This window comes from Berghia stephanieae, chromosome 5, assembly GCF_034508935.2.
Source record: "Berghia stephanieae isolate SIO BIC M18660-M18661 chromosome 5, UCSD_Bste_1.3, whole genome shotgun sequence".
Taxonomy (NCBI): domain Eukaryota; kingdom Metazoa; phylum Mollusca; class Gastropoda; order Nudibranchia; family Aeolidiidae; genus Berghia; species Berghia stephanieae.
Window position 1 is genome coordinate 43,906,841 of NC_088364.1, and position 13,856 is coordinate 43,920,696.

Sequence of the window (13,856 nt, forward strand, 5' to 3'; positions counted from 1 at the left end):
AGAGAAAGAGAATGTAGATAGAATATATATATATATATATATATATATATATATATATATATATATATATATGAGAGAGAGAGAGAGAGAGAGAGAGAGAGAGATTGGTAGATAGATGGGTTGATAGATAGATCGACACAGAGACACACACAAACACACACACACACACACACACACACACAGAGAGAGAGAGAGAGAGAGAGAGATAGAGAGAGAGAGAGAGAGAGAGAGAGAGAGAGAGAGAGAGAAGAGACGGGATTGAACCTACCTTCCCCTTGGCAATGATGTAGAAGGTATCACCTCGAGCACCTTGTCGTATGATGTGTTCCCCATTATTGTAGTGGGCCTGATATTGGGGAGGAGAAAATGCACAACATTGTAAATGAATATAGTGAAGACATAAGTATGCGCTATTTAAATGTGCCCTTCTTCTTATCATTCTTTTACTTTTAATATAGATATTACATATGGGAGCAGGCATTGGTGATACTAATAGAGTTTTTTTTTTTAAATGGGGACAGGCACTGGTGTAAGATTGTTAACAAGCGGAAATTGTGTGTATGAAACAGGTATAGACAAGGCAGATAGAACTTTACTTTCTCTTGCACTTTTCGCTCTGCTTTGTCGGACTGGTTATTTTCTTGTTCTTTGTTTCTCTCCGTGTTTTTTTTTTTGGCACTCTTTTATACACACTTTTTCGAAGTTATTTTTAAAAATCTCATCAATGGTAATACGTGAAGATACAAAGTTTGAAAAAAAAAAATCAAACTAAATATCATATCACAGCCCCGTGTCTGTCCAGAAATAAAGTTGATCCCAATATACGATTTTATGGAATGACTTTTGTCTGTTGTATCATTCAAATTGTTTTGCCTGACACTGTGGCACATATTATGATAAACTCTTTTGAACACCATGTAGGTACACACATTTAAATATTTTCAGTATTTAATTCTCACCTCTTCTAAGACATCGGCAATTTTGCTTAGTGTTTCTTCTGGCAGATCTTTGAAAGTTGGAACACTGTCAAGGAGGAAAAGAATATATATATATATGAAATATTAATGACTTGACATAAAACAAATTACATGTAGTAATAAGAACAGTTTCAATTTGATTTAAACAGAGAAAAGTAAATAATATTGTCACGCCATGCCGGACACAGATAAAACATTTTTTTTTCATTTTGAACAAAAAACCCAAACTTGCACTTTGAATATATCTATCATTTGTGACACACTGTCTCATTGTGGAAATACATATATCGGGATCAACGTGTACATATTTACAAGTCTGATAACCGAACACAATTACGGGCTTGATCTTTTAACATTGTTGTTACGAGTGATATTTTGTGATGGTTTGAGAGTATTTCCATCTTACAACAATGAGCCCAGAACAATTTGGATTATCAGACCTGCAAATCAGTTCGCGTTGGTTGGGATGGATCGGATTTTCTAAATTGACATTAAAGTTAAAATGGACATGAAATGAGAACTTTTGTATTTATGCATTTCATGTGACTGTATTTATTTTGATCAATCAAGTATAAAATCAACCCAAGTTTCTTGATATTCGACTATAAATTAAATTTTCAGTATCAACATCACTAAGGCTGTAAGCTGAGTGCATCCATTTTCGTCCCCTGTTCGTGAATAACCAGGGTGTCACAAATGCTATACATTAAATTACTATAATTTACTCACAACAAACACATGAAACATACCAGCAAACAAAATTACGTTTAAACTAAAACGTTTATATTACTATTCAAGCATGTATTTAGTGAGAACTAATCATCCAAAGGTTTTCTAAACACAATAAAAAAAGAAACTGCGTGTGTTGTTTCACTTCGTTGGGAGAAAACTGAAAGAAATTTTAATTTCTCGATGAAACGTTCGGTTCCTGTTCGTTTCGGCAAGTAAACACGAGTGAATTGTACTTACTTTGCTATGATAAAACAAGTGACTGACTTAGAGGAATGGTCAAATGGAGGGCAAGATGGACCGGAGAGGAAAATGAATGCACTCAGTTTGCAGCCTAAGAATAATACCTTTTAAAACGGTGGGTCCAAGTTATAATGACCCTTTCTTCCTGTTAAAAACTCTGAGACTTCAAATAAGTTTTTAAAAAAAATTGAGCTATTATATAGTGCAATATCCACTAAATGTGCTCAATGCGCTTTACAAGGGGTCCCTGGTAAACAGCAACATTTAACATGTAGGACGATTCATGACGCCTGTTAGGCGATATTACACTTTTTCGGACAAAGACAGCGCTGTTAACGGCCAGGTACTCATTTTACACCTGAGTATGGTGAGAGAATGTGAGCAAAGAGCCTTTTCCAAGGACTCAACTCTGCGCCGAGGGAGGCTCGAACCCAGGACCTTCCGATCCGAGAGCGAATGTCATACCACTAGACCACATCAGTTCGCGTTTTTTTTTTGACAAGTCAGGGGCCATCTTAATCGATTGATGACTCTGAGGTAAATGATACTTTGCCAAAACGAGAAGAAAAAAAAAAGTGTTTTGTAAGTGAACGGCAGAGTTTATCACGAATGACTATCACATTCACTTACAATTCACTATTATCTGCTTCTTCTCTTATAGAATATGCAATGTGTAATGTCCAATATTATATTGTTATTTATGTTTTGAGGAACGCTTGGTCCCTTTTAACTCACTCAACCCTAACACCGACTACATCCGTTGATATCGGCTTCTTGGGCATATACTCAGAAGAGATGAAAATATACCAGCTAATAAAGCCATAAATACGTTTTTCACCCCATCTGGACACAAGAAATATCAAGGTAGGCCACCTACGTCAATCGAGACCTAAAACGCCTTCAAAATACCCCCCCCCCCCTCCAAAAAATTGTCCCTTCAATCAAATATTAACTTGATTACCGAAAGTAATTACCCATGGGCTTGTTTTAACATTTATATTCCAATAGACACTATAATATTATGCGTTGATTTAGGAGTAGTTTCATTCTAATATGAAAATTATAATCATTTGTGCTATCACCTTGTGCATGTGTGAACGTTTACGAAGGGATAAATGAGCTATTTGCACTTATAAACACGTTCCTACTCGTGGATCTATCCCATCATCAAAACGTTAACCTTTACACAACTTTATGCAAATTGTCTCTCGACTTACAAAGACATAATGAGATGATTTCTGAATCTTAAAGTCAGTCGTTGAATCTCACAGAATGAAAGTGAAAACACACACACACACATGCACATATATAAACACACACACACACACACACGCCCACGCACACACACACACACACACACACACACATACACCTTTATAATAATGAAAAGAAAAGCAGGGGAAGAAAAAAAAAACACGTAAACCACAAGAAAACAAGATATCAAATATTCACTCAGATGTGTTAATACCTTCTCAGGAAGTCCATGTGTTCTGTGTGACGTAATAACCCCGTCCTCATCATGATGCTCTGGAAACACTGTCGGTCTATTGCCCATAGTCGGCAATCCGTTAAGGCTGGAGGAATATGGCGGTAACATGATAAGTATAATAATTTATTACCCAAATTACAGATTCTTCTTCTTTTTCTTCTTCTTCTCCTCCTCCTCCATCACCACCACCACCACCACCACCTTCTTCTTCTTCTTCTTCTTCTTCTTCTTCTTCTTCTTCTTCTTCTTCTTCTTCTTCTTCTTCTTCTTCTTCTTCTTCTTCTTCTTCTTCTTCTACTTCTTCTTTATTGACCTCTTCCCTCTTCCTCCTCCTCCTCCTCCTCCTCCTCCTCCTCCTCCTCCTCGTCCTCCTCCGTCATTTGAAAGCGGGCTCAATAATCCAAACAATAGTACCTATGTTGATGCGCATTATACAACCATCAACAACATAATAAATTTAAATGTCAACATTGTCAACTGTTAATGGAAATGGCATTGGCATTTTGAAGTTTGAGTTTTAAATAAAGAGACTATTGATTTATATTGATGGTAAAGCCAAAGTCAATAGACAGAAGATGGACGGACGAGTATACGAACTAGAAACACCTCCCTTTGCCTTTGGGCAACTTCTATTTGGTCTATTTTCTACATCATTTGCGTAATCTTGAAGTGAGCTGGCATGAGAGTTTGACTTTTGAAAATTTTAACGGTTTCCGTTTTGTCGGGCATATTTAAACATTCATGAATTCCGATGACCATCAGCTTTTCAAAATATTTTTTCAATGAGACTTCTAAAGAAAATATACAACTTTGACAATTTTAATAAGCCAACATGCAATTTTACAGGCCTGAGAACGTACGCAATTTTTGGCTTTATTTAACATTGTTGTAAATATGAATAATATTTTGCGTTGATTTGAGAGTATTTCCATAACAGCAAAGAAACCATAACTATTGTGGTTATTAATTTCAAATAAGTACATGTAGGTCTATTGTAATAGATTTAATAGTCGTGAATTGAAGATTAAACAGCACCGTGGTTCTAAAACACGGGGAAATATATTTAGCGTCTCTTTCAAGAGTAGCCTGGGATAACCCGGGCGTTAGTCGCAGTGCAGGGCCGCAGATTGATCGGGACCCACCTTTGACGGAGGCTGTTCGTGTACAGTTGTATAAGATGGCCAATTCTCCAAACACCTTCCCGGCTCCCATGTTGGTCAGCCAAACGCCTTCCTTGGTCACCTCGACTTTGCCCTCTGGTGGAGTAGACATGGAGAGACAGAAATAATACATTGACAGGTAATAATCGGCACGTTGATATGAATGATATGGTGGATGTTAACTTGTTTTTAGTTTTTCCTGGCACTGTAACAGCTTTGGGTGAATTACCGTCAGGAAAGAGGACGATGATGATATGATAAAATATATAAAATAAACAAGATCTGGAGTATAGCTCTATCATAATTATTATCATCATCATCATGCTCGCAGCAAATTTGGTTGCAATTTTATGAGGTTAAAGGCATCCGATAAATAGCCTAAAGGTACAAACACCTTCAAAATTATTAAATGTTACAGTCACTGCCGAGGACGTTTTGAATCAGAATCGTTCCAAAGCCAGGTTTCACAAAGTTACATGTTTTTCTTTTGTACTGTTAGGCTTTCGCCAATAATTCATACAATTTGATAGCAACATACATGAAAGAGAAAAAAAAAAAAACAACGGTAAATAAAACAGACACATCCGTTTCAAGACAAACTTTACCCCTCCCCCAACCCTTATCTCCTTGTCCGTACTCCGTACTCATCTTGTCCTAAACGTTCAAAACCGGGACTTCCTTGAGGTCTTCTGGAAGTCTCAGATTTGAGAATTTTTGACAAGATGAGGGTCAATTTAATCGTTCGATATTTGAAGGATGAGTTTTCTGGTTAAAACTTTATAAACGTGCTTTTTCAGAGTAGGTACGGCAATATAATAATCTCGATTAAATTAACACGACACCCCTTATCACCGACCAACTCTCACCCATTAATCACAATTACCACACAATCATGACTATTTCATGAGTAGAAATCGCCTAATGACATTTAAATCTCCCCATGCACTGGACTCAATGAAAACTGATGTGATATGAACGCCCCAAGAGCGGATGGCATTTAATCTACTCCTCCCTCTAGTAACACGTGATGATACCAAGTTCACAAAAAAAAAAAAAAAAAAAAAGATTTATTTAACTAGTTTTCAAGCGTTCATTTTAACTGAAATATGGAGGACGATAAGTTGAATCATTTAAATGGTATTTAAAGAAAGTCTTTGAATCATTAAAAAAACAAAAAAACAACAAATCAGAATCGTTTGAGGAGTGGAATCGTATTATTTCTTGCACTCTCTTATTGTGCAATTCGAACCGCGCAATATGGCATGTTCCATGTTCGATTGAAAATACGTCCACATTTTTAAAAAATATAAAGAGAACAAGAATCTTGAATTATTGTCATCATGCTAGGACAGAGCCCCATCAATCCAGGGTACAAATTAAGCATATATAAATATGCACACTACTATAGCGCTTTTTCACAAATTTCACTACTTTCTCTCTCTCTCTCTCTCTCTCTCTATCTCTCTCTCTCTCTCTCTCTCTCTCTCTCTCTCTCTCTCTCTCTCTCTCTCTCTCTCTCTCCTCTTTTCTCTTCTCTCCCCCCCCCCCCCCCCCGCCCTCCTTCCCGCTTCCAAGGAAAAATAGAGGTTTCCTTGACATATAAATCCATTGGATAATATTGGAGTAAGCATAATAATATGCCTGAATCTATTTTCAAATATTTTGTCATAATATTATATAGCTCGTAAAACAGATGGCGTTTTTTTTCTCTTCGATAGCTCGGTAGTAGAACAATTAACTAACAAAAGAGAGGATCAGTGTCAATTCCAGATGGCGGCTATGTGGTCTTGTAGTATGACACTCTCTTTTGGATCGGCGCATAGTGGATTCCTTGGAAAAGGCTCTTTATTCACATTCTTTCACCGTACTCAGATGTAAAATGAGTAGTACCTGGCCAATAACAGCGTTGTTTCTGTCAGAAAAGAAATGTAATATCGCCTAACAGGCGTCATGTCAGGGACCGTTTGTAAAGCGCTTTGAGCACGTTTAGTGGATATTGCTCTATATTAAAAGCTCAAGCTCAAGATGCAGAGGAGATATCAATTACTATGCTCGGGTCCTCATTCACACATGAGTCGAGTAGGGCAATGTATGTAAAATACTTTAACCAAAGTAACAAAACTGGGGTCAAATCTTTATAAAAACGTTCAACAACAATAAAAAAAATTCTTGTATTGAATGAATGAAATTGTCGTCACTCAGCTCTTAGTTATTGTTTTTCGCCAGTCATTTTTATGATTAGTTCTCAGTAATTTCTATCAATCAGACTATAACCATTCAAGGCTACATATATTTCTGTGTGTTGGCACGTTATAGATAGGACGAAGATGACGTCACTCTGGTCTTTGTTCTTGTTTTTTTTTTGCCACCCATGTTTATGTGTACTTCTCGCTAAACTGTATTAACCAGACTATAAAAGATCATGATTACACATAGTTTTGTGTGTTGGTCCGTTATACTTCCGTATGGCAACGTTGTGAGCTTCTTAGCCAAGTGCATACTATCTTTATCCGGCTGGCGAATGTTGTGAGTATTGTAGCTAAACGCACAGTATCAATTCGCTTGCACGTACGGAGAATGAGGACCATCGGTGTTCGTTAATCTTTTAAAAGCATTGTATTATGAAATGAAAAGTTGGCTCCATAATGTGATCTGCTGAGAAAACATTTGAAGCGCTGTGAGGGTCATTAAGTATGGTGAAAGTGTGGAAAGGTGACATGAAGTGCAAGTTTAGTCGGAATGTCCCGGGTTTGAATCGGCGCACCGTTGAGTCTTTGGAAAGGCTCTTTACTCGCCGTACTCGGGTGTAAAATGAGCAACAGGCCGTTAACAGCGTTGTCTCTGTCGGTCAATTGTCACATATTGCTATCAGGGGTAATGTCTCGTCCTACATGTTAAGTGTTGCTTTTGGCTAAAGACCCCTTGTAAACCGCTTTGAGTACGTTTAGTGGATATTGCGCTCTATAAATGCTCAGGTGTTTTTAAAATTCCACATTTATTTATTTCTTTTACCACTGTTGCCATAACCGTCGCCACCGCACCGATATTACAAACAACAAGAACATCATCACCTTTGTAAATCACCATTACATATTCCACTACCACTACTATCACCATGCAAAAACTACCATCAGCACGACCACCACCACCACCACCACCATCAGCACGACCACCACCACCACCACAACCACCACCACCATTATCATCATCATTATCATCACAACCTGCAACATGCAAAATCACCATCATCCTCAACACCACCGCTACCATCGTTTTCACCTCCACCAACAGCACCAGCACCACCACTACCACCACATTCGCCATGCAAAACCACTCCATCACCATCATCATCATCATCATCATCATCAATGTCTTCATCAACACAACCACATCAACCGCAATCATAACAACAACCAGAGCCACGATTATCAACTTTTAATTCCAGTCCAATGAACGAGCTCGTTTGTCAACAATCAACACACTAATATCATATAAAACATGTCGCAAGAATATCACATTAATACCACATTAATATCACATCGTTTCCACCAATATGAAAATGGATAAACATTATTTTCCAATATTCATTTTCGATTTCCGGTTTCTCCTCAAAAGGTTAAAAAGCACCCGATGACGTCTGCGAATCCATTAGGCGAGATTGGAATTGAGAATAATAATTTAAGTAGGATATACTATAAAAATAAACCATAAAGATAAGCATTCCCAAGCAGTAAAAGTCAACGTGCATTCATTTACAGGTCCTAATGGGCTCATTGTTGTAATAGAAAACTCAAAAAAATGACGCAAAATATCGTCCAATACAACAATGTTAAACCAGGCCCATAAGTGGGTTCGGATGTCAGACCTGCATATATGTAAACGTCGCTCCGCACCTAGTAAAACTATAAATTAACCATGTCCATATACTGAAAAATGCCTTATTATTACATCATTATACTCTCAAACAAAAAATGAAAAAAAAGGAAAAGAACAGCGAAAGAAGTCAGTCGGCGTTTCTTTTGTTGTTGTTATTGTTTTTAAAAAATAAATAACAATGTGAAATTTATAGTGTACGCTTCAATTTAACAAACGTTTATTCAATTGAAGCTTATCTACGTTCAATTTCATATTGTTTTATATTTCTTTGAGCTTCGAGCAGCAACATTTACATTATTTTTTTTTTTTTTTTGTAGATTTAAAAGGTTAACGCAATTAGTACTCATTACGCCTTTGGACAAAACTCTGGTCTATTGCAAAGTACTTTCCGTCAGATCAAACTTACCCAGCCACCCAATCACAGCAGAGTAGTCAGCGGTGTCAAATCTATAAGGATTAAAATCTATCGGCAAAAAGAATTGGATGTCCTCCCAATTAAGCTCCAACGGCTATGATATAGATATATCGATTCTAGACCCCCCGCATTGTTTAGATACAAGTAATGCACAAAAGTCAAGGAGTTTCAAACCTCGATTTGTGTGTGTGTGTGTGTGAGAGAGAGAGAGAGAGAGAGAGAGAGAGAGAGAGAGAGAGAGAGAGAGAGAGAGAGAGAGAGAGAGAGAGAGAAGAGAGAGAGAAAGAGAGAAAGAGAGAGAGAGAGAGAGAGAGAGAGAGAGAGAGAGAGAGAGAGAGAGAGAGAGAGAGAGAGAGAGAGAGAGAGAGAAAGAAAGGGTTGTTTGTTTTTGTGTTTGTTTGTTTGTTTGATTTATTAGTATTTTTGTTGCTGTTTTCTTTTTTTTTTTTTCCTTCTTTGTGTTTCTGTTTAGTTTTTAGGGTCGTGGACAACCTGTCTTTCTCTCCAGTCAGACAGAAAGTGCCGTTCCACATGGGTCCCGGGTCTGACTCCCACTCACAGTACAATCTTAAATCTTACTATTCTCTTGTTTTTATCCCCCGGTGTTTTTCTAGTTCTTTCATTACATCCTTTTCGTCACTAAAGAGCTAACAGTCATTAAAAAAAAATCAGTAACAGAAAATCAATTCAAACATTCAAACAAAATTTTCAATAAAAGGCAGACCGAGATAGCACAGGCTATCTAGGTTGATTCTCTTTTATCAGTCAATTTTGTCTTCTGATTTCTTCTTCTCTTTTCTTCTGTATTTTTCTTTGAACACGTAGAGAAATCATTGATTTGCCGGCGTTAAGGAGTTTAAAAATCCATCGCGATTGTCCAATCAGCCAAATTGCCACTTTCACATCTGCCTGAGAGTGGATGTCAAGTGAGGACTTGAAATCCTAATTTGATTTTTGATTTTTTTCACAATGTGTTTTTTTAAATGTCTTCACCTCGATTGGTCTGGATAATAAAGATTGTTGTTTTTTGTTATTTTTTTTTCATTTCAAATTATTCAACTTTTTGTCAAGTATGGAACTCTCTTCACTCTATACACAATAAAACAGTGCACTACTACCGTTTACAATATGATGCATTAATGGCCTTTATGAAGCTTGATAAAATTTTTAGCTTATAATATTACATGAAGTTGAGTAATATTCTTTCATGGTTTTCGTTTATATATATATAATATATATATAATATATATATATAAAATATATATATATATATATATATATATATATAATATATATATAATGATCACCTTCTACAATATTGTTCCGAGCATTCGCTCTCATCAGGAATACTTGAAATATTTTATAAATAGCTCCTTTTATCAAAAAGTTGAGCACTATTATTTCATGGCTTTTGGTTTTATGAGGGGTCCCAATCAGACAGCAACGCTTAACACGTAGGACGGTACTTGACACGTGTTCAGCGTTGTGTATTGCAATGTTTTTTTTAAAGACACAGACAACGCTCTTTACGACCAGGTGCCAATTTCACACGACCTGTGAGCGGTGAAACAAACGCGAGTAAAAAGCCTTTTCCAAGAACTCAATTCTGCGCTGCCCTACAGCAAGACTCGAACTAAGTGGTCCGAAGGCAAGTGTCATGCAAACTGACAGCCAGACCATAAAGTCGCATTGTTATCGCCTAGAAGTAGAAACAAGTATTAATGTAAGACAAGGTAAGTTGAGATGAGAAGATAATGTTATAATAATTTATTAAAATATATACACGATACGTAGATTCCCATCAATTTTAAAGTTGTACTCCGAATAAACACACCTTGAAAATTTTGACCATAAAACTCCTTCAAATATCACTCACTCACTCACGCAATCCTCTCCTGGCCTCCTGGCACTAATGGCATATGCAAGGGATTTCCACCTGGTTATGTCAGCTGCTATTCTTGGGGCCACCTCGAGGGACAGACCTCTACTCTACTTTAGGTCCATCTCCACAGCACTTCTCCGGGTCTCCTGTGGTGGCCTCGCTTCCTCTTTCTTTGGGATGTCCATCGCGGAGCCTTCTTTGTCAATGTTTCGTCAGGCTGGCGACATATATGCCCCAACCATTGCCATCTTATCCTTTTAATAAGACTCTTTCTCAGACTTTCTATATCTATCTATCTATCTATCTATCTATCTATCTATCTATCTATCTATCTATCTATCTATCTATCTATCTATCTATCTATCTATCTATCTATCTATCTATCTATCTATCTATCTATCTACCTATCTATCTATTCTTCTGTCTATACAAGTATAAATTTAATACGAGTAGTAAAGGACAGGAAATAAATAAAATAAAATAAGAATAAAGTAACGCTTTGAATATATGATCTATCTACGAGTATACATCTACGTTTCTTTCTTTCTATCTATCTATCTATCTATCTATCTATCTATCTATCTATCTATCTATCTATCTATCTATCTATCTATCTATCTATCTATCTATCTATCTATCTCAAAGCACCAAGTGATGGATGAAACAACGTTGTAGGAGGAAATGACCAAATGAGGTGAGGATAATATAATATATCTATCTATCTCTCAATCCACGCATCTATCTATCTATCTCTTCTTATGTTGTATCTAGCACTAAACCACAGTCCCTCTCTATCACTCTCAATGTCTCTCTCGTTCACTTCATATCGTATCTCTACCACCACATTTTCTCTATTCCCACTATAACTCCCCTTCCTTTTTACTATGATTTCCTGTCCTACCCCTCCCCCCCCCCCCCCCGCCCCCACCTTTTCTTCTCTGACAATCAAACCTCAAAGATCCGTTTCGTGTGAACAGTTCCGGTCCCAAAATGTCTTCTTCTACTTTCAACCAAATCAAATAATCCAATCATAGAAACTCGATATCGAACAGAAATCAATATCCGTTAATGATTGGATCCGATCAAAATAGGATATTGTGTGGAATATAGGGATGGTTTTCTCCCGAAGAATATCATCATCATCATCATCATCATCATCATCATCATCATCATCATCATCATCATCATCATCATCATCATCATCATCGTCATCATCATTGTCATTGTCATCATCATCGTCGTCATCATCATCATCATCATCATCATCATCATCATCATCATCATCATCATCATCATCATCATCATCATCATCATCGTCCCCTATTTAAAAAAAAAATCTTTAGACACATAATAAAATACAATATATCACACATACAATCTCTCTCTCTCTCTCTCTCTCTCTCTCTCTCTCTCTCTCTCTCTCTCTCTCTCTCTCTTTCTCTCTTTTTCTCCCTTTCTTTCTTTCTTTTACTCTCTATTTATCTATCTATCTACCTCGCTCTCTCAGACAAAAATACACACACTCTCACAGACATACGCATACATACATAATATTTCCTCCCTCTCTCTCTCTCACACACACACGCACACATACACACACACACACACGAACTCACTATCTGTCTCTCTCTCTCTCTCTCTCTCTCTCTCTCTCTCTCTCTCTCTTCCCTATCTCTCCCTCTAATTTTCCCCCTTCTTTCTCTCTCTATTTATCTATCTAACTCACACTCTCACGTACATACTCATACACACATAATCTCTCCCCTTCCCCTCTCTTTCTCACAGACACACGCCAACACACACGCGCACACACACGTACATGCGCGCACACACACACTCTCACTCAATGTCGTCACAAAACTAAGCAAGAAGCAGAAAATGACGCAATTTAAAAAATAAAAGAATAGAAAATCCCCCACAGAATTTAACCAAAATTTAAATAAAGAAAAGAAAACACACAAACAACAACAACCCCCCCCCCCCAAAAAAAAAAAAAAAAAACCAAAAAAAAAAAACACAAACAAACAACACCCCCCCCCAAAAAAAAAAACAAACAAAAAAAAACAAAAAAAAAAACAAAAAAACAAACAAACAACAAAACACCCCTTCCCCCAAAAGAAAGCAAAACAAAGAAACAAAAACCAAAAAAAAAAAAATATTTAAAAACAAAAACAAAAAAATGTTGAAACGAAACAATGCAAAAAAAAAAAAAAAATTAATAAATAAATAAACAGAACAAAAACCTAAAAACACATAAAGAAAGAAAGAAAAAAAGAACAAATTAAAAATGAAGCCAACCTGACACGACGAACGAGAGAAGACAAGTGTTCCCCTGAAATGAAATCCCATCCACATGGCTGCTTGTTTTAACACGGCTGATTATCATCATCCTCGGGAAAGGCACTAGCTTACCAGTCGATAGAGCCCCCCCCCCCCCCCCCCCCCCGTCACCTTTTCGTCGTTATTGAACAATTTGTGTAAATTAAACACACCCTCGTCTTTACTGTTCACTGACGATAATTTGGGGGAAGATTTAATAATAGAAGTTAGAAAATTGAAAAAATTGGAGAGGTCCGGATTATTTTTAATCGGCCGCCATTTTACGTGAATCATCCTGATGTACACAGAAAAAAACACCTTTATAGTTTTAGCCAGAACTTCTTTACATCAATATAAAGTAAATATTGCTGATAAAGCTCGAAGAAATAAATAACACTAATGAAATGGAATGGAAGCTTCAAGATAAGTATCATCTGTCTTCGTAAATCAAATTGAATCTTTCATTTTATTTCATTTTTCTATTGTTATCAACATCAATTATAGATGACCTTCGACTTGTCAGAGATATTTAAAATTGTTATTTACATCAAATATAAACGACCTTCATCTTGTTAGAAATATTACAAATTGTTAGTAATTGCAATTATAGATGGATGACCTTCAACTTGTCAGAAATATTTAAAATTGGTATTTACAACAATTAATCATAGATTATGACCCTCAACTTATCAGTAATATTTAAAATTATTATTTAGATGACCTTCAACTTGTCAGATTATTTTAAATTGTTATTTAGCTACATCAA

The 13,856-nt window shown here is 36.6% G+C and overlaps 1 protein-coding gene across 2 annotated transcripts in view; it reads right to left on the reverse strand.

Moving 5' to 3' along the window:
• LOC144972985 (cGMP-dependent protein kinase 1-like) overlaps positions 1–13,856 on the reverse strand; it is a 98,529-nt gene that overhangs the window by 22,121 nt on the left and 62,552 nt on the right. For both annotated transcript variants that reach the window (XM_078914883.1, XM_078914884.1), the window contains exons 5-8: positions 4,581–4,694; positions 3,418–3,523; positions 960–1,023; positions 269–346 (exon numbers count right to left, since the gene is read on the reverse strand). In XM_078914883.1, coding sequence (XP_078771009.1) covers positions 269–346; positions 960–1,023; positions 3,418–3,523; positions 4,581–4,694 — 362 coding nt within the window. The remainder of the gene's footprint in view (positions 1–268; positions 347–959; positions 1,024–3,417; positions 3,524–4,580; positions 4,695–13,856) is intronic.